Consider the following 25,877-nt stretch of genomic DNA (forward strand, 5'->3'; position numbering starts at 1 on the left):
CCAGGTTACTACCAGGTTACTACCAGGTTACTACCAGGTTAAAGCAGGAGTCTCATAAAACAGAGTGGGATCATTAGAGTGAGCAGTTTTGTGTTACGACAACGTGTGAATATTCCCAGGTTAACGGTGTGAGGAGGCAACAACACATGACTAAACGTGACACACTGAGTCCGTGTGAAGGGAATAAGTTGTACTGTACCTGATGTGAACGCTCTCTCCGTAGGGCAACACGGAGAACACAGCAAACAGAGAACGCTTGGCACAGATCAACACGATCCTGGAGAGACATCAGCCACGTCAGAGAGGGATGAAAGGGAGAAGAGAGAAACAGACAGACAGACAGATAGAGTGAGAGAGCAACAGAGATATTTAATCAAAAACATTTGATTGCGCAATAACATTTACACGTTTAGGCCTATTTCATGTCAACAAAGCACCACTGAATTGACTTGAGAGAAAATAAAAACCCTTCTATGACTAGGTTTGATGGAAACAAAGATGTGGTGTCTTGTGGAAACATTGTTCTTGACTATTGACCTACACACCTCTATAATGACCCCAGCTTGAGAATCAGCTAACATTACACAGTCCTGCTTCATAAAACACTGTGTTCCCTATCTCCAGTCTTTTACGAGGAGACATACACAGTCCTACACACACACAATAGGCACCTCTATCATTACCCTAGTTGAACCAGTCTCAGCTGGAGAACCAGATGTGGCTAACAAATAACGTTACACAGTCCTGCATCACAACGAAGTTACTGTCTATTAGCCTACAGCTAACATTCTCAAAAAGGATGTTAGCCAAAATGCTAATCTCAGTAGCATTTGAGGTGACACCAGTGGTGGAAAAAGTACTCAATTGTCATACTTGAGTAAAAGTAAAGATACCTTTAATAGAAAATGACTCAGTATGACTCAGTTCCCACCATCTTGTGAATCAATATCTTTAAAGTTACACACGACTGCTTAATAACTAACTAAGATACTGACTGTGTCTTTATAAGATACTGACTGTGTCTTTATAACTAAGATACTGACTGTGTCTTTATAACTAAGATACTGACTGTGTCTTTATAACTAAGATACTGACTGTGTCATTATAAGATACTGACTGTGTCTTTATAACTAAGATACTGACTGTGTCTATAAGATACTGACTGTGTCTTTATAACTAAGATACTGACTGTGTCTAGGATACTGACTGTGTCTTTATAACTAAGATACTGACTGTGTCTTTATAACTAAGATACTGACTGTGTCTATAAGATACTGACTGTGTCTTTATAACTAAGATACTGACTGTGTCTTTATAACTAAGATACTGACTGTGTCTTTATAACTAAGATACTGACTGTGTCTTTATAAGATACTGACTGTGTCTTTATAACTAAGATACTGACTGTGTCTTTATAACTAAGATACTGACTGTGTCTTTATAAGATACTGACTGTGTCTTTATAACTGTCTTGTCTACATTTCGTTGCCTGAGTGCACAACAATAGCTTCACCTTTCGGTCGGTCGGTCGGTTGTTTTTGTCCTTGTTCAGTGAGTTTCGGTTTATTAAAATGATGTGTAACTCTACACACGCTGCGCCTTGGTCTACTCATTGCAACGATCGTGACAATGGGAAAGAGTCAACTGGAGAAACCAACTCTGAGCCAGGCCCAGTATGCATTGGGAAAGAGTCAACTGGAGAAACCAACTCTGAGCCAGGCCCAGTATGCATTGGGAAAAAGTCAACTGGAGAAACCAACTCTGAGCCAGGCCCAGTATGCATTGGGAAAAAGTCAACTGGAGAAACCAACTCTGAGCCAGGCCCAGTATGCATTGGGAAAGAGTCAACTGGAGAAACCAACTCTGAGCCAGGCCCAGTATGCATTGGGAAAGAGTCAACTGGAGAAACCAACTCTGAGCCAGGCCCAGTATGCATTGGGAAAAAGTCAACTGGAGAAACCAACTCTGAGCCAGGCCCAGTATGCATTGGGAAAGAGTCAACTGGAGAAACCAACTCTGAGCCAGGCCCAGTATGCATTGGGAAAAAGTCAACTGGAGAAACCAACTCTGAGCCAGGCCCAGTATGCATTGGGAAAGAGTCAACTGGAGAAACCAACTCTGACACAGGCCCAGTATGCATGGGAGTCAACTGGAGAAACCAACTCTGAGCCAGGCCCAGCATGCATTGGGAAAGAGTCAACTGGAAAAGTAAAACAATACCAGTGATTCCTGGTGCTTTATAACGGGCCTAGAGTAAATATGTTGACTCCTTCTCTGGAGAAGAGCCAGATCTGGGTTCTCACGGCTCGTTTATTCACTTTGGCTTGCAGCTTGAATAATATTGAGTCAAAGAGCAGCTTTAATGCTCAAGAAAAGATGGAGTCACTTCCTATCACTTGTAGGAACATCCTATGGTGCCATGGCATTGTAAATACTGTCCCACCAACGACTAACTCCAAGACTAATGACCAAAAGGGGTCCTTCTCCCTCTCGCTCGCTCTCTCACACAGTCACTTTGTCAAAATATATATATACAGTGCCTTCAGAAAGGTATTCAGACCCCTTGACTTTTACCACATTTTGTTACGCTACAACCTTTTTCTAAAGTTCATTAAATACATGTTAATCCTCTGCAATCTATTAATGTATTAAAAATACAAAACAGTATTTACCTTATCTACATAAATATTCAGACCCTTTGCTATGAGACTTGAAATTGAGCTCAGGTGCATCCTGTTTCCATTGATCATCCTTGAGATGTTTCTACAACTTGATTGGAGTCCACCTGTGATAAATTCAGTTGATTGGACATGTCTATACAATGTCCCACAGTTGACAATGCATGTCAGAGAAAAAAACAATCCATGAGGTCGAAGGAATTGTCCGTAGATCTCCGAGACAGGATTGTATCGCGACACAGATCTGGGGAAGGGTACCATAAAATGTTTGCAGAATTAAAGGTCCCCAAGAACTCAGTGGCGTCCATCATTCTTAAACGGAAGAAGTTTGGAATCACCAAGACTCTTCCTAGATCTGGCAGCCTGGCCAAACTGAGCATTCGGGGAGAAGGGCCTTAAATAAGCTTCAGTTAGTGCTAAATACGGCTGCTAGAATCCTGACTAGAACTAAAAAATGTGATCATATTACTCCAGTGCTAGCCTCTCTACACTGGCTTCCTGTTAAGACTAGGGCTGATTTCAAGGTTTTACTGCTAACCTACAAAGCATTACATGGGCTTGCTCCTACCTATCTTTCCGATTTGGTCCTGCCGTACATACCTACATGTACGCTACAGTCGCTTCATAATTGTCCCTAGAATTTCTAAGCAAACAGCTGGAGGCAGGGCTTTCTCCTATAGAGCTCCATTTTTATAGAATGGTCTGCCTACCCATGTGAGAGACGCAGACTCGGTCTCAACCTTTAAGTCTTTACTGAAGACTAATCTCTTCAGTAGGTCATATGATTGATTGTAGTCTGGCCCAGGAGTGTGAAGGTGAACGGAAAGGCTCTGGAGCAATGAACCGCCCTTACTGTCTCTGCCTGGCTGGTTCCCCTCTCTCCACTGTGATTCTCTGCCTCTAACCCTATTACAGGGGCTGAGTCACTGGCTTACTGGTGCTCTTCCATGCCGTACCTAGGAGGGGTGCGTCACTTGAGTGGGTTGAGTCACTGACGTGGTCTTCCTGTCTGGGTTGGCGCCCCCCCTTGGGTTGTGCCGTGGCGGAGATCTTCGTGGGCTATACTCGGCCTTGTCTCAAGATGGTAAGTTGGTGGTTGAAGATATCCCTCTAGTGGTGTGGGAGCTTTGCTTTGGCAAAGTGGGTGGGGTTACATCCTGCCTGTTTGGCCCTGTCCGAGGGTATCGTCGGACGGGGCCACAATGTCTTCCCGACCCCAATCCTGTTTCAGCCTCCAGTAATTATGTTGCAGTAGTTTATGTGTCGGGGGGCTAGGGTCAGTCTGTTATATCTGGAGTACTTCTCCTGTCTTATCCGGTGTCCTGTGTGAATTTAAGTATGCTCTCTCTAATTCTCTCTTTCTCTCTTTCTTTCTTTCTTTCTCTCTCTCGGAGGACCTGAGCCCTAGGACCATGCCTCAGGACTACCTGGCATGATGACTCCTTGCTGTCCACAGTCCACCTGCCCGTGCTGCTGCTCCAGTTTCAACTGTTCTGCCTGTGGCTATGGAACCCTGACCTGTTCACCGGACGTGCTACCTGTCCCAGACCTGCTGTTTTCAACTCTCTAGAGACAGCAGGAGCGGTAAAGATACTCTTAATGATCGGCTATGAAAAGCCAACTGACATTTTCTCCTGAGGTGCTGACTTGTTGCACCCTCGACAACTACTGTGATTATTATTATTTGACCATGCTGGTCATTTATGAACATTTGAACATCTTGGCCATGTTCTGTTATAATCTCCACCCGGCACAGCCAGAAGAGGACTGATCACCCCTCATAACCTGGTTCCTCTCTAGGTTTCTTCCTAGGTTTTTTTGGCCTTTCTAGGGAGTTTTTCCTAGCCACCGTGCTTCTACACCTGCATTGCTTGCTGTTTAGGGATTTAGGCTGGGTTTCTGTACAGCACTTTGAGATATCAGCTGATGTAAGAAGGGCTATATAAATACATTTTATTTTATTTTACTTGGTCAGGAAGGTGACCAAGAACCCGATGGTCACTCTGACAGAGCTCTAGAGTTCCTCTGTGGAGATGGGAGAACCTTCCAGAAGGACAACCATCTCTGCAGCACTCCACCAATCAGGCCTTTATGGTAGAGTGGCCAGATGGAAGCCACTCCTCAGTAAAAGACACATGACAGCCCGCTTGGAGTTTGCCAAAAGGCACCTAAAGACTCTCAGACCATGAGAAACAAGATTCTCTGGTCTGATGAAACCAAGATTGAACTCTGGCCTGAATGCCAAATGTCACATCTGGAGGAAACCCCTTCCCCAATCCCTACAGTGAAGCATGGTGATGGCAGCATCATGCTGTGGGGATGTTTTTCAGCGGCAGAGACTGGGATACTAGTCAGGATTGAGGCAAAGATGAATGGAGCATAGTACAGAGAGATCCTTGATGAAAACCTGCTCCAGAGCGCTCAGGACCTCAGACTGTGGCGAAGGTTCAACTCCCAACAGGACAACGACCCGAAGCACTGTTGGATTCGGCATTTTGAACATTGAGATATTAAAGACGTGATAGATCAGACAGTATATAGTATATAAAGGAGTGAGATCTGTAGAAAGACAGAGTGGCTGTGGAATGTGCTGGGTGGACGGGAGGAGATCAAAGGATTGCTAGAGGGGAGACAGATGGACATCTGTGGATTAGGCGAAGGAGGGGTTGAGGTCAGATCCCCTGAAGGGAGTAATAAGGGTTTACTATCCTCTTCCTGTGGAACCATAAGATGTAAGGATTGGAGAGAAGGAGGAGTGTCTTAAGGGGGATATATATACCTGTGATGGGAGAAATGTTGGGTTGTCTGAATTACAGCGGTACAGAACCTTTGGGAACGTGTTTAAAGCTTCTTTAGTGTCCGTGAGTTATTTACTCTGAAAAAGTAAGAACCTAACAGCACACAGCCAAGACAACACAGGAGTGGCTTCGGTACAAGTCTCTGAATGTCTCTGAAGTGGCCCAGCCAGAGCCCGGACTTGAACCCGATTCGAACATCTCCGGAGAGACCGGAGAAAAATAGCTGTGCAGCGACGCTCCACGTCCAACCTGACAGAGCTTGAGAGAATCTGGCTGTAACGTAACAAAATGTGGAAAAAGTCAAAAGGTCTGAATACTTTCCGAATGCACTGCATACTAGCCATCATTACTAGTAGCGTGTAGCACCATCACCGAAAAAAAAAAAAAAAATGATCAATCAGATTCGATTAATCAATCGCAATGCTTAATTTTGCTATTTAGTTTTCCTCCTTGCGCCTTTGCGTTTTTTTGTTGTGTTAAACCTGTCAATCAAACACGGCGGGCAGGGTTTTGGTAATGTGAGGCGGAAGAGGTTGCCTGGTCTTTGCTAGCTATGCTCAGACAAAAATACCACAAAAATACCGGTATATCTTAAAAGTATTTCTGGATCAGAGAGGAAGAGGCAAAGTTGTACTCGAAATGAATGAATCAGTTAAATAGATCATCTTTGCTGTCTAGGACGGGTGGTGAGGAAAGAGTTCGCAGGACGAGACAAATATAATGAATGACTTAATGAATGGCTGTGGGCCGAAAACTGAAATTTGAATTTCAGTTCACTACCCAAATTGACTGAACTGAAATGGAATTGATCCCAACGCTGCCGGGACGTGAGAGGCATAGCAACGAATTACTCGGAGAATTGTGTTCTGTTTAATGGAGAGTGTGGGACCCACTCCATATAAGTCCATCTTTTGTTTTGTTCAAGCCAAGCAACGACATGCCAGGCAGTGTATAACAGTGACTCGTAAGTCTCTTTAAAACCATAATAACAGCCTGCAGCAGTGACTAAACACCTCCCTCTGTAACTGGATCCTGGACTTCCTGACAGGACGGCCCCAGGTGGTAAGGGTAGGCAACAACACATCCGCCACGCTGATCCTCAACACAGGGGCCCCTCAGGGGTGTGTGCTCAGCACCCTCCTGTACAATTAAGTTTGCTGACGAAACAACGGTGTTAGGCCTGATCACCGACGACGAAACACCAGACTGATTTAATAAACAGACCCAGCGGTAGAACAGAGGCAGGTAACAGGTGTTAAGGTGATCGTATAGGTCCTCTGTCTGCAAGGGTTAGCCAGGTAGCTAGTGGATACACACTTTACTATGCACCCCGTGACCTGACCTAAGAAACCAAAGTCAAAACGAGAAAGACATTCAGCATCTCTGGGACCAATGGACGTGTTTGTTTCCCTTTAGTATTAACATGGACGTACAGGTTAACTGCCAACATTATAGACACACCTGAGTAAATGAGGGATACAAAAGTGTATTGAAGGAAGGTGCTTCCACACAGGTGTGTTTCTCAGATAATTAATCAATTAACATCCCATGATGCTTATGGTCATGAATAAAATGCTGGGCAGGCCATTCTTTTTTGGCCATAAGAGTTCCAAAACCAATGGCGTTCCAGACACTTGTAGAATCTATGCCAAGGTGCATTGAAGCTGTTCTGGTTTGTGATGGCCCAAACGCCCTATAAAAGACACTTCATGTTGGTGTTTCTTTTATTTTGGCAGTTACGTGTATATTCCTCATTGGTATTAAAGGCCTACTGTGTGGTAGCTACAGTAGATGTGGATCATGTTAATGAATGGTATTGCAGCGTATATAAGGCATCAAAATCCTGAACTGGACCTTTGTTCACGCACCTCTGGGTTGGACAGAAGACACAGAGACAGTGTGTTGCAAAAGATAAAGGACACTGTCGCCATCTCTTCTTCCAAACACAGGAAGTTCTGTGGGAGAATGAGGAAGTGCTTCAGGAAGTGCAGCCTCGAGCAGTAGGGCTCTTGAATTGAGTGTGTTCACACCTGCTGCCTCGCGTGTCGTACTGTCTCATGTTCTTGATGAAGTGGACCTTCTTCACGGGGCGAGGTCTGGGAGAGCCCGACAGGTTACGAGTCCGACTGCAGGGGGAGGAAGGGGGAGTGGGAGGGATGAGGGGGAGGGAGGCAAGAGAGAGGGAAGGAGGGAGAGAGAGGGAAGGAGGGAGAGAGAGAGAGGGAAGGAGGGAGAGAGAGAGGGAAGGAGAGAGAGAGAGTGAGGGAAGGAGTGAGAGAGTGAGAGGGAAGGAGGGAGAGAGAGAGAGGGAAGGAGGGAGAGAGAGAGAGGGAAGGAGAGAGAGAGTGAGGGAAGGAGAGAGAGAGAGAGGGGGAAGGAGGGAGAGAGAGAGAGGGAAGGAGGGAGAGAGAGAGGGAAGGAGGGAGAGAGAGAGGGAAGGAGGGAGAGAGAGAGGGAAGGAGGGAGAGAGAGTGAGGGAAGGAGTGAGAGAGTGAGAGGGAAGGAGGGAGAGAGAGAGAGGGAAGGAGGGAGAGAGAGAGAGGGAAGGAGAGAGAGAGAGAGGGAAGGAGAGAGAGAGAGAGAGAGGGAAGGAGGGAGAGAGAGAGGGAAGGAGAGAGAGAGAGTGAGGGAAGGAGTGAGAGAGTGAGAGGGAAGGAGGGAGAGAGAGAGAGGGAAGGAGGGAGAGAGAGAGAGGGAAGGAGAGAGAGAGTGAGGGAAGGAGAGAGAGAGAGAGGGGGAAGGAGGGAGAGAGAGAGAGGGAAGGAGGGAGAGAGAGAGGGAAGGAGGGAGAGAGAGAGGGAAGGAGGGAGAGAGAGAGGGAAGGAGAGAGAGAGAGAGAGGGAAGGATGGAGAAAGAGAGTGAGGGAAGGAAGGAGGGAGAGAGAGAGAGTGAGGGAAGGAGAGAGAAAGAGAGAGTGAGGGAAGGAAGGAGGGAGAGAGAGAGTGAGGGAAGGAGAGAGAGAAAGAGAGAGAGAGGGAAGGAAGGAGGGAGAAAGAGAGAGTGAGGGAAGGAGGGAGAGAGAGAGGGAAGGAGGGAGAGAGAGAGAGAGAGAGAAGTACAGTTAGTCATGAAACACAGACACAAGCGACCTCCCAGTTTCCAGTACCAAAAGTCACCAATCATCACAGTAAACAAAACTGCTAATGACATTGGCTGAATTCAAGCCTTTGTTACTGTGATGAAACGTACGCAGCGATCAGGGACAGTCAACCTGTGATCACTGTGTGTTCCCTGGAGGGGAGGAGTCAACCTGTGATCACTGTGTGTTCCCTGGAGGGGAGGAGTCAACCTGTGATCAGTCTGTCATGTTCACCTTTCCCACCATATTATTTCACCATAGATCTCTCTCTCCTCTCTCTTTGGTCACAAGTCTGTTTTCATTCACTAACACTGTGAGAAGATGGTCGAGCTTTCAAGCTGCATTATGTTACACTACATGGCCATTAGTAGGTGGACATAGCAGCAAAGTCGAGCACACAGCCATGCAATCTCCATAGACAAACGGGTGGGCTTTTTTTCATGGTTCGGGCCTCTTAGTTCCAGTGAAGGGAAATCTTAATGCTACAGCATACAATGACATTCTAGATGATTCTGTGCTTCCAACTTTGTGGCAACAGTTTGGGGAAGGCCCTTTCCTGTTTCAGCATGACAATGCCCCCATGCACAAAGCGAGGTCCATAAAGAAATGGTTTGTCGAGATCGGTGTGAAAGAACTTGACTGGCCCGCACAGAGCCCTGACCTCAACCCCGTCGAACACCTTTGGGATGAATTGGAATGCCGACTGCGAGCCAGGCCTAATCGCCCAACATCAGTGCCCGACCTCACTAATGCTCTTGTGGCTGAATGGAAGCAAGTCCTCCGCAGCAATGTTCCAACATCTAGTGGAAAGCCTTCCCAGAAGAGTGGAGGCTGTTATAGCAGCAATGTTCCAACATCTAGTGGAAAGCCTTCCCAGGAGAGTGGAGGCTGTTATAGCAGCAATGTTCCAACATCTAGTGGAAAGCCTTCCCAGAAGAGTGGAGGCTGTTATAGCAGCAAAGGGGGGGAACCAACTCCATATGTGTGTCTCTCTCTGTGTGTCTCTCTCTGTGTGTCTCTCTCTCTGTGTCTCTCTCTGTGTGTCTCTCTTTGTGTGTCTCTCTTTGTGTGTCTCTCTCTGTGTGTCTCTCTCTGTGTGTCTCTCTCTGTGTGTCTCTCTCTGTGTGTCTCTCTCTGGTCTCTCTGTGTCTCTCTCTGTGTGTCTCTCTCTCTGTGTGTCTCTCTCTGTGTGTCTCTCTCTGTGTGTCTCTCTCTGTGTGTCTCTCTCTGTGTGTCTCTCTCTGTGTGTCTCTCTCTGTGTGTCACTGCGTGTCTCTCTCTGTGTGTCACTGCGTGTCTCTCTCTGCGTGTCTCTCTCTGTGTGTCTCTCTCTCTCTGTGTGTCTCTCTCTGTGTGTCTCTCTCTCTGTGTGTCTCTCTCTGTGTGTCTCTCTCTCTCTGCGTGTCTCTCTCTGTGTGTCTCTCTCTCTCTCTGTGTGTCTCTCTCTCTCTCTGTGTGTCTCTCTCTCTCTCTGTGTGTCTCTCTCTCTCTGTGTGTCTCTCTCTGTGTGTCTCTCTCTGCGTGTCTCTCTCTGCGTGTCTCTCTCTGCGTGTCTCTCTCTCTGCGTGTCTCTCTCTCTGCGTGTCTCTCTCTCTGTGTCTCTCTCTGCGTGTCTCTCACTGCGTGTCTCTCACTGTGTGTCTCTCTCTCTGCGTGTCTCTCTCTCTGTGTGTCTCTCTCTGCGTGTCTCTCTCTCTGCGTGTCTCTCTCTCTGTGTGTCTCTCTCTCTGTGTGTCTCTCTCTCTGTGTGTCTCTCTCTCTGTGTGTCTCTCTCTCTGTGTGTCTCTCTCTCTGTGTGTCTCTCTCTGTGTGTCTCTCTCTGTGTGTCTCTCTCTCTGTGTGTGTATCTCTGTGTGTCTCTCTCTGTGTGTATCTCTGTGTGTCTCTCTCTGTGTGTGTCTCTCTGTGTGTCTCTCTCTGTGTCTCTCTCTCTGTGTGTCTCTCTCTGTGTGTCTCTCTCTGCGTGTCTCTCTCTTTGCATGTCTCTCTCTTTGCATGTCTCTCTCTCTGTGTGTCTCTCTCTGTGTGTCTCTCTCTGTGTCTCTCTCTGCATGTCTCTCTGTGTGTCTCTCTCTCTGTGTGTCTCTCTCTCTGTGTGTCTCTCTCTCTGTGTCTCTCTCTCTGTGTGTCTCTGTGTGTCTCTCTCTGCATGTCTCTCTGTGTGTCTCTCTCTCTGTGTGTCTCTCTCTGCGTGTCTCTCTCTGTGTCTCTCTCTCTGTGTGTCTCTCTCTCTGTGTGTCTCTCTCTCTGTGTGTCTCTCTCTCTGCGTGTCTCTCTCTCTGTGTCTCTCTCTCTGTGTCTCTCTCTCTGTGTGTCTCTCTCTGCATGTCTCTCTCTGTGTGTCTCTCACTGTGTGGCTCTCTATCTCTCTGTCTCTCTCTCAATTCAATTTAAGGGGATTTATTGGCATGGGAAACAAATGTTTACATTGCCATAGCAAATGAAATAGATAATAAATAAAAGTTATCCCTCTCTCTCCATCCTCCCTTCTCTCTCCATCCTCCCCTCTCTCTCATCCTCCCCCTTTCTCCATCCTCCCGTCTCTCTCCATCCTCCCCCCTCTCTCCATCCTCCCTTCTCTCATCCTCCCCCTTCTCCATCCCCTCTCTCTCCATCCTCCCCTCTCTCTCTCCATCCTCCCCCCCTCTCCATCTTCCCCTCTCTCCATCCCCTCTCTCTCCATCCCTCTCTCTCCATCCCCCCTCTCCATCCTCCCCCTCTCCATCCTCCCCCTCTCTCCATTCTCCCCCTCTCCCCATCCTCCCCTCTCTCCATCCTCCCTCTCTCTCCATCCTCCCCCTCTCTCCATCCCCTCTCTCTCCATTCTCCCCTCTCTCTCCATTCTCCCCTTTCTCTCCATCCTCCCCCTCTCTCCATCCTCCCCCTCTCTCCATCCCCCCTCTCTCCATCCTCCCCCCTCTCTCCATCCCCCCCTCTCTCCATCCTCACCCCTCTCTCTCTCCATCCTCACCCCTCTCTCTCTCCATCCTCCCCTCTCTCTCTCTCCATCCTCCCCTCTCTCTCTCTCCATCCTCCCCTCTCTCTCTTTCCATTCTCCCCTCTCTCCATCCTCCCCTCTCTCTCTCTCCATTCCCCCCTCTCTCCATCCTCACCCCTCTCTCTCTCCATCCTCACCCCTCTCTCTCTCCATCCTCCCCTCTCTCTCTCTCCATCCTCCCCTCTCTCTCTTTCCATTCTCCCCTCTCTCTCTCCATTCTCCCCTCTCTCCATTCTCCCCTCTCTCTCTCCATCCTCCCCTCTCTCTCTCCATCCTCCCCTCTCTCTCTCCATCCTCCCCTCTCTCCATCCTCCCCTCTCTCTCTCCATCCCCCCCCCTCTCTCCCCTAACCAGTACTGGCTGGTGGTTTTTGGGTCCTGCGTTTAGTCTAAATGCAGGGGAGAGAGGGACAGACTCAAACCAGATGTTTATCTCTCTACTTGCAGATTTGAGAAAAAAGAACATTGAAATAGGAGGCACTCCTCGTATTACAGCAGGGTAGCTTGAAGCAGCAGTCCTCGTATTACAGCAGGGTAGCTTGAGGCAGTAGCCCTCTTATTACAGCTGGGTAGCTTGAGGCAGCCCTCTTATTACAGCAGGGTAGCTTGAGGCAGCCCTCGTATTACAGCTGGGTAGCTTGAGGCAGCCCTCGTATTACAGCAGGGTAGCTTGAGGGAGCCGCCCTCTTATTAAGGCAGGGTAGCTTGAAGCAGCAGTCCTCGTATTACAGCTGGGTAGCTTGAGGCAGCCGCACTCTTATTAAGGCAGGGTAGCTTGAGGCAGCAGCCCTGGTTTTACAGCAGGGTAGCTTGAGGAAGCCCTCTTATTACAGCAGGCTAGCTTGAGGCAGAAGCCCTGGTATTACAGCTAGGTAGCTTGAGGCAGTAGCCCTCTTATTACAGCAGGGTAGCTTGAGGAAGCCCTCTTATTACAGCTGGGTAGCTTGAGGCAGCCGCCCTCTTATTAAGGCAGGGTAGCTTGAGGTAGCAGCCCTGGTATTACAGCTAGGTAGCTTGAGGCAGTAGCCCTCTTATTACAGCTGGGTAGCTTGAGGCAGCCCTCTTATTACAGCAGGGTAGCTTGAGGAAGCCCTCTTATTACAGCAGGGTAGCTTGAGGCAGCAGCCCTGGTATTACAGCTGGGTAGCTTGAGGCAGCTGCCTTGGTATTACAGCTGGGTAGCTTGAGGCAGCAGCCCTGGTATTACAGCTGGGTAGCTTGAGGCAGCAGCCCTGGTATTACAGCTAGGTAGCTTGAGGCAGCAGCCCTCTTATTACAGCAGGGTAGCTTGAGGAAGCCCTCTTATTAGAGCAGGGTAGCTTGAGGCAGCAGCCCTGGTATTACAGCTGGGTAGCTCGAGGCAGCAGCCCTGGTATTACAGCTGGGTAGCTTGAGGCAGCAGCCCTGGTATTACAGCTAGGTAGCTTGAGGCAGCAGCCCTCTTATTACAGCAGGGTAGCTTGAGGCAGCAGCCCTGGTATTACAGCTAAGTAGCTTGAGGCAGCAGCCCTCTTATTACAGCAGGGTAGCTTGAGGAAGCCCTCTTATTAGAGCAGGGTAGCTTGAGGCAGCAGCCCTGGTATTACAGCTGGGTAGCTTGAGGCAGCTGCCTTGGTATTACAGCTGGGTAGCTTGAGGCATCAGCCCTCTTATTACAGCTGGGTAGCTTGAGGCAGCAGCCCTGGTATTACAGCTGGGTAGCTTGAGGCAGCAGCCCTGGTATTACAGCTGGGTAGCTTGAGGCAGCAGCCCTCGTATTACAGCTGGGTAGCTTGAGGCAGCAGCCCTGGTATTACAGCTATGTAGCTTGAGGGAGCAGCCCTCTTATTACAGCAGGGTAGCTTGAGGAAGCCCTCTTATTAGAGCAGGGTAGCTTGAGGAAGCCCTCTTATTACAGCTGGGTAGCTTGAAGCAGCAGCCCTCTTATTACAGCAGGGTAGCTTGAGGCAGCAGCCCTCTTATTACAGCTGGGTAGCTTGAGGCAGCAGCCCTCTTATTACAGCTATGTAGCTTGAGGGAGCAGCCCTCTTATTACAGCAGGGTAGCTTGAGGAAGCCCTCTTATTAGAGCAGGGTAGCTTGAGGCAGCAGCCCTGGTATTACAGCTGGGTAGCTTGAGGCAACAACCCTCGTATTACAGCTAGGTAGCTTCAGGCAGCAGCTTTGGTATTACACTGTGTGTCTCTCTCTCTGCGTGTCTCTCTCTCTGTGTGTCTCTCTCTGCGTGTCTCTCTCTCTGCGTGTCTCTCTCTCTGTGTGTCTCTCTCTCTGTGTGTCTCTCTCTCTGTGTGTCTCTCTCTCTGTGTGTCTCTCTCTCTGTGTGTCTCTCTCTGTGTGTCTCTCTCTGTGTGTCTCTCTCTCTGTGTGTGTATCTCTGTGTGTCTCTCTCTGTGTGTATCTCTGTGTGTCTCTCTCTGTGTGTGTCTCTCTGTGTGTCTCTCTCTGTGTCTCTCTCTCTGTGTGTCTCTCTCTGCGTGTCTCTCTCTTTGCATGTCTCTCTCTTTGCATGTCTCTCTCTCTGTGTGTCTCTCTCTGTGTGTCTCTCTCTGTGTCTCTCTCTGCATGTCTCTCTGTGTGTCTCTCTCTCTGTGTGTCTCTCTCTCTGTGTGTCTCTCTCTCTGTGTCTCTCTCTCTGTGTGTCTCTGTGTGTCTCTCTCTGCATGTCTCTCTGTGTGTCTCTCTCTCTGTGTGTCTCTCTCTGCGTGTCTCTCTCTGTGTCTCTCTCTCTGTGTGTCTCTCTCTCTGTGTGTCTCTCTCTCTGTGTGTCTCTCTCTCTGCGTGTCTCTCTCTCTGTGTCTCTCTCTCTGTGTCTCTCTCTCTGTGTGTCTCTCTCTGCATGTCTCTCTCTGTGTGTCTCTCACTGTGTGGCTCTCTATCTCTCTGTCTCTCTCTCAATTCAATTTAAGGGGATTTATTGGCATGGGAAACAAATGTTTACATTGCCATAGCAAATGAAATAGATAATAAATAAAAGTTATCCCTCTCTCTCCATCCTCCCTTCTCTCTCCATCCTCCCCTCTCTCTCATCCTCCCCCTTTCTCCATCCTCCCGTCTCTCTCCATCCTCCCCCCTCTCTCCATCCTCCCTTCTCTCATCCTCCCCCTTCTCCATCCCCTCTCTCTCCATCCTCCCCTCTCTCTCTCCATCCTCCCCCCCTCTCCATCTTCCCCTCTCTCCATCCCCTCTCTCTCCATCCCTCTCTCTCCATCCCCCCTCTCCATCCTCCCCCTCTCCATCCTCCCCTCTCTCTCATCCTCCCCCTTTCTCCATCCTCCCGTCTCTCTCCATCCTCCCCCCTCTCTCCATCCTCCCTTCTCTCATCCTCCCCCTTCTCCATCCCCTCTCTCTCCATCCTCCCCTCTCTCTCTCCATCCTCCCCCTCTCCATCCTCCCCCTCTCTCCATTCTCCCCCTCTCCCCATCCTCCCCTCTCTCCATCCTCCCTCTCTCTCCATCCTCCCCCTCTCTCCATCCTCCCCCTCTCTCCATCCCCTCTCTCTCCATTCTCCCCTCTCTCTCCATTCTCCCCTTTCTCTCCATCCTCCCCCTCTCTCCATCCTCCCCCTCTCTCCATCCCCCCTCTCTCCATCCTCCCCCCTCTCTCCATCCCCCCCTCTCTCCATCCTCACCCCTCTCTCTCTCCATCCTCACCCCTCTCTCTCTCCATCCTCCCCTCTCTCTCTCTCCATCCTCCCCTCTCTCTCTTTCCATTCTCCCCTCTCTCTCTCCATTCTCCCCTCTCTCTCTCCATTCTCCCCTCTCTCCATTCTCCCCTCTCTCTCTCCATCCTCCCCTCTCTCTCTCCATCCTCCCCTCTCTCTCTCCATCCTCCCCTCTCTCCATCCTCCCCTCTCTCTCTCCATCCTCCCCCCTCTCTCCCCTAACCAGTACTGGCTGGTGGTTTTTGGGTCCTGCGTTTAGTCTAAATGCAGGGGAGAGAGGGACAGACTCAAACCAGATGTTTATCTCTCTACTTGCAGATTTGAGAAAAAAGAACATTGAAATAGGAGGCACTCCTCGTATTACAGCAGGGTAGCTTGAAGCAGCAGTCCTCGTATTACAGCAGGGTAGCTTGAGGCAGTAGCCCTCTTATTACAGCTGGGTAGCTTGAGGCAGCCCTCTTATTACAGCAGGGTAGCTTGAGGCAGCCCTCGTATTACAGCTGGGTAGCTTGAGGCAGCCCTCGTATTACAGCAGGGTAGCTTGAGGGAGCCGCCCTCTTATTAAGGCAGCCGCCCTCTTATTAAGGCAGGGTAGCTTGAAGCAGCAGTCCTCGTATTACAGCTGGGTAGCTTGAGGCAGCCGCACTCTTATTAAGGCAGGGTAGCTTGAGGCAGCAGCCCTGGTTTTACAGCAGGGTAGCTTGAGGAAGCCCTCTTATTACAGCAGGCTAGCTTGAGGCAGAAGCCCTGGTATTACAGCTAGGTAGCTTGAGGCAGTAGCCCTCTTATTACAGCAGGGTAGCTTGAGGAAGCCCTCTTATTACAGCTGGGTAGCTTGAGGCAGCCGCCCTCTTATTAAGGCAGGGTAGCTTGAGGCAGCAGCCCTGGTATTACAGCTAGGTAGCTTGAGGCAGTAGCCCTCTTATTACAGCAGGGTAGCTTGAGGTAGCAGCCCTGGTATTACAGCTAGGTAGCTTGAGGCAGTAGCCCTCTTATTACAGCTGGGTAGCTTGAGGCAGCCCTCTTATTACAGCAGGGTAGCTTGAGGAAGCCCTCTTATTAGAGCAGGGTAGCTTGAGGAAGCCCTCTTATTACAGCTGGGTAGCTTGAAGCAGCAGCCCTCTTATTACAGCAGGGTAGCTTGTGGCAGCAGCCCTCTTATTACAGCTGGGTAGCTTGAGGCAGCAGCCCTCTTATTACAGCTATGTAGCTTGAGGGAGCAGCCCTCTTATTACAGCAGGGTAGCTTGAGGAAGCCCTCTTATTAGAGCAGGGTAGCTTGAGGCAGCAGCCCTGGTATTACAGCAGGGTAGCTTGAGGCAACAACCCTCGTATTACAGCTAGGTAGCTTCAGGCAGCAGCTTTGGTATTACAGCTGAGTAGCTTGAGGCTGGGGAGCTACCTGAACACCATCCCAACCGTGAAGCATGGAGGTGGAATTACTTAAAAATCATACAATGTGATTTTCTGGATTTTTGTTTTAGAGTCCGTCTCTCACAGTTGAAGTGTACCTATGATAAAAAATTACAGACCTCTACATGCTTTGTAAGTAGGAAAATCTGCAAAATCGGCAGTGTTCAAATACTTGTTCTCCCCACTGTATATATTTGTAATAATGACAATTACAACAATACTGAATGAACACTTTTAACTTAATATAATACATAAATAAAACCCTTTTAGTCTCAAATAAATAATGAAACATGTTTAATTTGGTTTAAATAATGCAAAAACAAAGTGTTGGAGAAGAAAGTAAAAGTGCAATATGTGCCATGTAAGAAAGCTAACGTTTAAGTTCCTTACTCAGAACATGAGAACATATGAAAGCTGGTGGTTCCTTTTAACAGGAGTCTTTAATATTCCCAGGTAAGAAGTTTTAGGTTGTAGTTATTATAGAAATTATCGGACTATTTCTCTCTATACCATTTGTATTTCATATACCTTTGACTATTGGATGTTCTTATAGGCACTTTAGTATTGCCAGCCTAATCTCAGGAGTTGATAGGCTTGAAGTCATAAACAGCGCTGTGCTGGAAGCATTGCTAAGAGCTGCTGGCAAACGCAGTAAAGTGCTGTTTGAATGAATGTTTACGAGTCTGCTGCTGCCTACCATCGCTCAGTCAGACTGCTCTATCAAATCATAGACTTAATTATAATATAATAAACACACAGAAATACGAGCCTTAGGTCATTAATATGGTCAAGTCCGGAATCTCATTTTGAAAACAAAACGTTTATTCTTTCAGTGTAATACGGAACCGTTCCGTATTTTATTGAACGGGTGGCATCACTAAGTCTAAATATTACTGTTACATTTTCAGCAATGCGCTTCTGTTAAATCATCACCCGTTTGGCGAAGTTGAAGTAGGCTGTGATTCGATGATACATTAACAGGCACCGCATTGATTATATGCAACGCAGGACAAGCTAGTTAACCTAGTGATATCATCAACCATGTGTAGTTAACCTAGTGATATCAACCATGTGTAGTTAACTAGTGATTATGTGAAGATTGATTGTTTTTTTATAAGATAAGTTTAATGCTAGCTAGCAACTTCCCTTGACTTCTTAATGCACTCGCGTAACAGGTGGTCAGCCTGCCACGCAGTCTCCTCGTGGATTGCAATGTAATCGGCCATAATCGGCGTCCAAAAATGCCGATTACCGATTATTATGAAAACTTGAAATCGGCCCTAATTAATTGGCCATGCCGATTAATCGGTCGACCTCTACTCTGAACCAATTATATTAATTTGGGGACAGGTCGAAAAGCATTAAACATTAAAGTCACCATTAAAGTCACCATTGGCCTCATGGTGAAATCCCTGAGCGGTTTCCTTCCTCTCCAGCAACTGAGTTACCACCGTAACCAAACCGTCCGTACGCGTGCATCAACAACATTGTCCCCCACCAAAACGCAATCATAACATTCAGGTTAAAATATCAAAACACACTCTGAACCAATTACAGTACGTGGGAACTCCTTCAAGACTGTTGGAAAAAAAGCATTCCAGGTGAAGCTGGTTGAGAGAATGTCAAGGGTGTGCAAAGCTGTCATCAAGGCAAAAGGTGGCTATTTGAAGAATCTGATATGAAATATTTTTTTGATTTGTTTATCACTTTTTTTGGTTACTACATGATTCCATATCTGTTATTTCATTGTTTTGGTGTATTCACTACTATTCTACAATGTAGAAAACAGTACAAATAAAGAAAAACCCTTGAATGAGTAGGTGTTCAAAAATGTTTGACCGGTAGTATATATAGCTGTAACCCTAAGACATCCCTCTGTAATCTCTCTCTCTCTCTCTCTCTCCCTCCTCTCCCCTTCACTCTCTTTCCCTCCCCCACCCTCTCGCTCTCTCCCTCCCTCCCTCCCCTATCTTTGCCTCTCTCCCTGTCTCCCCTTCACTCTCCATCCCTCCCTCATCCCCCCTCCCCCCCTCTCCCTCCCTCCCCTATCTTTGCCTCTCTCCCTGTCTCCCCTTCACTCTCCATCACCCTCCTCCACCCTCTCTCTCTCTCTCTGTGTTGTTTTTAAATCAGAGGTACTGAGCTGACTGGGGATCAGTGTGCTGGTCTTGGTTCAAGGTTTCAAGGGCAGGCAGCAGTCAGTCAGGGCTGTGACATCACCATCCAGAGCTTAAGCTTAAATACTTTTAAATCCTTAGCTAGCCTTTACTGTGGCGCTAGCTTTATGAGTGCTGTTAGGGCTGAAGTGGTAGCTGCTAGCTTCACTGCCCTAGTTGGTGATTTGGTGCCCTTAAACCCCTTGCTGTGTAGCACTAGACTAGCTCTATCAGTACTGTTACTGTAGCCGGCTAGCCGCTAGCTTAAATCAGTACTGTTACTGTAGCCCGCTAGCCGCTAGCTTAAATCAGTAGTGTTACTGTAGCCCGCTAGCCGCTAGCTTAAATCAGTACTGTTACTGTAGCCCGCTAGCCGCTAGCTTAAATCAGTACTGTTACTGTAGCCCGCTAGCCGCTAGCTTAAATCAGTACTGTTACTGTAGCCCGCTAGCCGCTAGCTTAAATCAGGACCGTTACTGTAGCCCGCTAGCCGCTAGCTTAAATCAGTACTGTTACTGTAGCCCGCTAGCCGCTAGCTTAAATCAGTACTGTTACTGTAGCCCGCTAGCCGCTAGCTTAAATCAGTACTGTTACTGTAGCCCGCTAGCCGTTAGCTTAAATCAGTACTGTGCCCTCGATGCTGATTGGTGATCTAGGACTGTTACTATAAACTTTACTGGTTGCTGATAGGTTGGTCTGGTGAATCCATTCCAGGCTTCCTGACACCAGGCGCAGTATGACACTAACACTGCTGTACGGGTTGGGGTGCTCAGGAACAGTCATTCAGGTCGTCCAGGGACAGTCATTCAGGTCGTCCAGGTACTGTCATTCAGGGCGTTCAGGTACAGTCATTCAGGTCGTCCAGGTACAGTCATTCAGGGCGTCCAGCTACAGTCATTCAGGTCGTCCAGGTACAGTCATTCAGGGCGTCCAGGTACAGTCATTCAGGGCGTCCAGGTACAGTCATTCAGGTACAGTCGTTCAGGGCGTCCAGCTACAGTCATTCAGGGCGTCCAGCTACAGTCATTCAGGAACAGTCATTCAGGGCGTTCAGGTACAGTCATTCAGGAACAGTCATTCAGGGCGTCCAGGTACAGTCATTCAGGGCGTCCAGGTACAGTCATTCAGGGCGTCCAGGTACAGTCATTCAGGTTGTCCAGGTACAGTCATTCAGGTACAGTCATTCAGGGCATCCAGGTACAGTCATGCAGGTCGTCCAGGAACAGTCATTCAGGTCGTCCAGGTACAGTCATTCAGAGCGTCCAGGTACAGTCATTCAGAGCTTCCAGGTACAGTCATTCAGGTACAGTCATTCAGGGCGTCCAGGTACAGTCATTCAGGGCGTCCAGGTACAGTCATTCAGGGCGTCCAGGTACAGTCATTCAGAGCGTCCAGGTACAGTCATTCTGGTACAGTCATTCAGGTCGTCCAGGTACAGTCATTCAGGGCGTCCAGGTACAGTCATTCAGGGCGTCCAGGTACAGTCATTCAGGGCGTCCAGGTACAGTCATTCAGGGCGTCCAGGTACAGTCATTCAGAGCGTCCAGGTACAGTCATTCAGGTACAGTCATTCAGGTCGTCCAGGTACAGTCAACTACACATGGATGAAAGGTGAAGCTGTCTTGCCTTTTTTCCCTTTTGGTTATTTTATTTTATTGATTTATTTCACCTTTATTTAACCAGGTAGGCAAATTGAGAACACGTTCTCATTTACAATTGCGACCTGGCCAAGAATAAAGCAAAGCAGTTCGACACATACAACAACACAGAGTTACACATGGAGTAAAACAAACATACAGTCAATAATACAGTGAAAAATAAGTATATATACAATATGAGCAAGTGAGGTGAGATAAGGGAGGTGAAGGCAAACAAAATATATAAATAAATAAAAATATAAAAAAGGCCAAGGTGGTGAAGTAAATACAATATAGCAAGTTAAAAAAAAAATGACTCAGGACCTTTTGGTTATGACTCGTGACCCGGGACCTTTTGGTTATGACTCGGGACCTTTTGGTTATGACTCGGGACCTTTTGGTTATGACTCATGACTCGGGACCTTTTGGTTAAGACTCGGGACCTTTTGGTTGAGACTCGGGACCTTTTGGTTGAGACTCGGGACCTTTTGGTTGAGACTCGGGACCTTTTGGTTACGACTCGGGACCTTTTGGTTGAGACTCGGGACCTTTTGGTTACGACTCGGGACCTTTTGGTTACGACTCGGGACCTTTTGGTTACGACTCGGGACCTTTTGGTTACGACTCGGGACCTTTTGGTTACGACTCGGGACCTTTTGGTTACGACTCGGGACCTTTTGGTTACGACTCGTGACCTTTTGGTTACGACTCGTGACCTTTTGGTTACGACTCGTGACCTTTTGGTTACGACCCGGGACCTTTTGGTTACGACCCGGGACCTTTTGGTTACGACCCGGGACCTTTTGGTTATGACTCGTGACCTTTTGGTTATGACCCGGGACCTTTTGGTTATGACTCGTGACTCGGGACCTTTTGGTTAAGACCCGGGACCTTTTGGTTATGACCCGGGACCTTTTGGTTATGACCCGGGACCTTTTAGTTACGACTCGGGACCTTTTGGTTATGACCCGGGACCTTTTGGTTATGACCCGGGACCTTTTGGTTATGACCCGGGACCTTTTGGTTATGACCCGGGACCTTTTGGTTATGACTCGTGACTCGGGACCTTTTGGTTAAGACCCGGGACCTTTTGGTTACGACCCGGGACCTTTTGGTTACGACCCGGGACCTTTTGGTTACGACCCGGGACCTTTTGGTTACGACCCGGGACCTTTTGGTTACGACCCGGGACCTTTTGGTTACGACCCGGGACCTTTTGGTTACGACCCGGGACCTTTTGGTTACGACCCGGGACCTTTTGGTTACGACCCGGGACCTTTTGGTTACGACCCGGGACCTGTTGGTTACGACTCGGGACATTTTGGTTATGACTCGTGACTCGGGACCTTTTGGTTACGACTCGGGACCTTTTGGTTATGACTCGTGACTCGGGACCTTTTGGTTATGACCCGGGACCTTTTGGTTATGACGTGACTCGGGACCTTTTGGTTACGACTCGGGACATTTTGGTTATGACTCGTGACTCGGGACCTGTTGGTTATGACCCGGGACCTTTTGGTTATGACTCGGGACCTTTTGGTTATGACCCGGGACCTTTTGGTTATGACTCGTGACCTTTTGGTTATGACCCGGGACCTGTTGGTTATGACTCGGGACCTTTTGGTTATGACTCGGGACCTTTTGGTTATGACTCGGGACCTTTTGGTTATGACTCGGGACCTTTTGGTTATGACTCGTGACTCGGGACCTGTTGGTTATGACCCGGGACCTTTTGGTTATGACTCGGGACCTTTTGGTTATGACTCGTGACTCGGGACCTTTTGGTTATGACCCGGGACCTGTTGGTTATGACTCGGGACCTTTTGGTTATGACTCGGGACCTGTTGGTTACGACCCGGGACCTTTTGGTTACGACTCGGGACCTTTTGGTTACGACTCGGGACCTTTTGGTTACGACTCGGGATCTTTTGGTTATGACCCGGGACCTTTTGGTTACGACCCGGGACCTTTTGGTTACGACCCGGGACCTTTTGGTTACGACTCGGGACCTTTTGGTTATGACTCAGGACCTACACACCTTTTATTGTGGTCAAATGATTTAACTGACCTCTAGTCACCCGTCTACCAAAGGTTGTACAACATGATGGAAGTGGTTTGTATGTGGTTTATAAACATTCCCTGGTAGAATAGTGGGAACCAGTTAAATGGTGAATTGGCCTAAAGACCTCCTGTCAGTATCAGTGTGGGAGATGAGGCTTAGTCACATCCTCTGATGGTCCTGTCAGTATCAGTGTGGGAGATGAGGCTCAGTCACATCCTCTGATGGTCCTGTCAGTATCAGTGTGGGAGATGAGGCTTAGTCACATCCTCTGATGGTCCTATCAGTGTGGGAGATGAGGCTTAGTCACATCCTCTGATGGTCCTGTCAGTATCAGTGTGGGAGATGAGGCTCAGTCACATCCTCTGATGGTCCTGTCAGTATCAGTGTGGGAGATGAGGCTTAGTCACATCCTCTGATGGTCCTATCAGTGTGGGAGATGAGGCTTAGTCACATCCTCTGATGGTCCTGTCAGTATCAGTGTGGGAGATGAGGCTTAGTAATATCCTCTGATGGTCCTGTCAGTATCAGTGTGGGAGATGAGGCTTAGTCACAACAGGAAATTTATGGAGTGGTTGAAAAACGAGTTTTAATGACTCCAACCTAAGTGAATGTAAACTTCCGACTTCAACTGTATACATTTGCCAAAAATTCTCAAAACCTGTTTTTGCTTTCTCATTATGCGTTATTGTGTGCAGATTGACGAGGGGAGAAAAAACAATTTAATCAATTTTAGATTAAAAGCTGTAGCGTAACAAAATGTGGGAAAAGTCAAGGGGTCTGAATACTTTCCTGAATGCACCGTACATTCTACTAGAGTAATATCAACAGTTCCTTCCCTTTTAGTTGACTATTAGTTACTACCGTTAGGATCGTAATATCAACAGTTCCTTCCCTTTTAGTTGACTATTAGTTACTACCGTTAGGATCGTAATATCAACAGTTCCTTCCCTTTTAGTTGACTATTAGTTACTACCGTTAGGATCGTAATATCAACAGTTCCTTCCCTTTTAGTTTACTATTAGTTACTACCGTTAGGATCGTAATATCAACAGTTCCTTCCCTTTTAGTTGACTATTAGTTACTACCGTTAGGATCGTAATATCAACAGTTCCTTCCCTTTTAGTTTACTATTAGTTACTACCGTTAGGATCGTAATATCAACAGTTCCTTCCCTTTTAGTTGACTATTAGTTACTACCGTTAGGATCGTAATATCAACAGTTCCTTCCCTTTTAGTTTACTATTAGTTACTACCGTTAGGATCGTAATATCAACAGTTCCTTCCCTTTTAGTTGACTATTAGTTACTACCGTTAGGATCGTAATATCAACAGTTCCTTCCCTTTTAGTTGACTATTAGTTACTACTGTTAGGATCGTAATATCAACAGTTCCTTCCCTTTTAGTTTACTATTAGTTACTACCGTTAGGATCGTAATATCAACAGTTCCTTCCCTTTTAGTTGACTATTAGTTACTACCGTTAGGATCGTAATATCAACAGTTCCTTCCCTTTTAGTTGACTATTAGTTACTACCGTTAGGATCGTAATATCAACAGTTCCTTCCCTTTTAGTTTACTATTAGTTACTACCGTTAGGATCGTCATACCACCAGGACCAGGCTATACACTGACTGACAAACTGAACCTAACCCCAATCCCAAGGAAAACGACAATCCTATTGTACTAGCATGGCATAAATAGCTTTAAGGATTAACCATCACTACTAATATTACCTGCTGCTCACCTACCTGGCTCCTACAGTAGTATTCTTCATGGATTGGGACATGGCACAGCTTACTGACTGGGATAAATTAAAACCCAACCGCTGCCAAAACCCCAATCTCATTTTGAAACAGAAATGACAATGTGTGTTGTATTAGCATTGCACAATGATTCTAAATCACAGATTAACCATCACTAGCCTAATATTTTCCTATTTTTTTTATGGGGTTGAAGGTTGACTGACATCAGTTAAGAGGGCATTATACCATTTAGTGGGAAAATTCCAGACTGAGAATTCCTGGCAGAAACTACTGCTGCATTCCAAATGGCACCCTATTCCCTATGGGCCCTGGTCACAAGTAGTGTGCACCCTATTCCCTACGGGCCCTGGTCACAAGTAGCGTGCACCCTATTCCCTATGGGCCCTGGTCACAAGTAGTGTGCACCCTATTCCCTATGGGCCCTGGTCACAAGTAGCGTGCACCCTATTCCCTACGGGCCCTGGTCACAAGTAGTGTGCACCCTATTCCCTACGGGTCCTGGTCACAAGTAGTGTACACTATATAGGGAATAGGGTCCTGGTCACAAGTAGTGTACAGTATATAGGGAATAGAGTCCTGGTCACAAGTAGTGTACACTATATAGGGAATAGGGTCCTGGTCACAAGTAGTGTACACTATATAGGGAATAGGGCCCTGGTCACAAGTAGTGTACACTATATAGGGAATAGGGCCCTGGTCACAAGTAGTGTACACTATATAGGGAATAGGGCCCTGGTCACAAGTAGTGTACACTATATAGGGAATAGGGCCCTGGTCACAAGTAGTGTACACTATATAGGGAATAGGGCCCTGGTCACAAGTAGTGTACACTATATAGGGAATAGGGTCCTGGTCACAAGTAGTGTACACTATATAGGGAATAGGGTCCTGGTCACAAGTAGTGTACACTATATAGGGAATAGGGTCCTGGTCACAAGTAGTGTACACTATATAGGGAATAGGGTCCTGGTCACAAGTAGTGTACACTATATAGGGAATAGGGCCCTGGTCACAAGTAGTGTACACTATATAGGGAATAGGGTGCCATTTTGGATGATTGCTTCGTGAACCTCTGGCTGGGGTCATGAGAACACAGTGACATGTCATCTCATTTCAGATCAAATCTGTTACATAGTCTAGATTGTTTTGTTTTCCTTGCAAATGCCAGGTGGCCTATGGGTCTCACAGACAGACTCTATTGGACGTGCCTGTATTAGGAGATAAAGGAACCATGTACGTTATCTGTCCTGGAATGGCTAACCGTTAGCAGATAGACAGATGACATATTATGTTAAGTGGGCGAAAGGCTGGGGCTGTGTGTGTGTGTGTGTGTGTGTGCGTGCGTGTGTGTGTGGCTGTGTCTCAAACTCTTTATACACAAGTTAATTAATTTGGCTCTGGAGACAGACAGCCTGGGAAGAGAGGGGGCAGAGCAGAGGACAGAGGGCAGAGGCTTGTCAACATGGGTTACACCTCTTTCACATAGGATTTACAGAATGGCCACAGGAAGTAGTTTGGGAGTGGGGGGGGTGCTGGCGCTGCAGACGGCTATATCGGTCGGGTAATAGAGGACTATTAAAGGCCCAGTGTACTACTTTTGTGTGGAACAAAACATGTTTATATGACCTCCTTACA

General features: G+C 47.6%; 1 protein-coding gene across 1 annotated transcript in view; it reads right to left on the reverse strand.

Moving 5' to 3' along the window:
- LOC129844732 (CDK5 and ABL1 enzyme substrate 2-like) overlaps positions 1–25,877 on the reverse strand; it is a 136,261-nt gene that overhangs the window by 80,266 nt on the left and 30,118 nt on the right. Inside the window, exons 2-3 of the mRNA XM_055912796.1 lie at positions 7,507–7,602; positions 200–277 (exon numbers count right to left, since the gene is read on the reverse strand). Of these exons, the coding sequence (XP_055768771.1) occupies positions 200–277; positions 7,507–7,602 (174 nt within the window). The remainder of the gene's footprint in view (positions 1–199; positions 278–7,506; positions 7,603–25,877) is intronic.

The sequence above is a fragment of the Salvelinus fontinalis genome, unplaced genomic scaffold, assembly GCF_029448725.1.
Source record: "Salvelinus fontinalis isolate EN_2023a unplaced genomic scaffold, ASM2944872v1 scaffold_0215, whole genome shotgun sequence".
Classification (NCBI taxonomy): Eukaryota; Metazoa; Chordata; class Actinopteri; order Salmoniformes; family Salmonidae; genus Salvelinus; species Salvelinus fontinalis.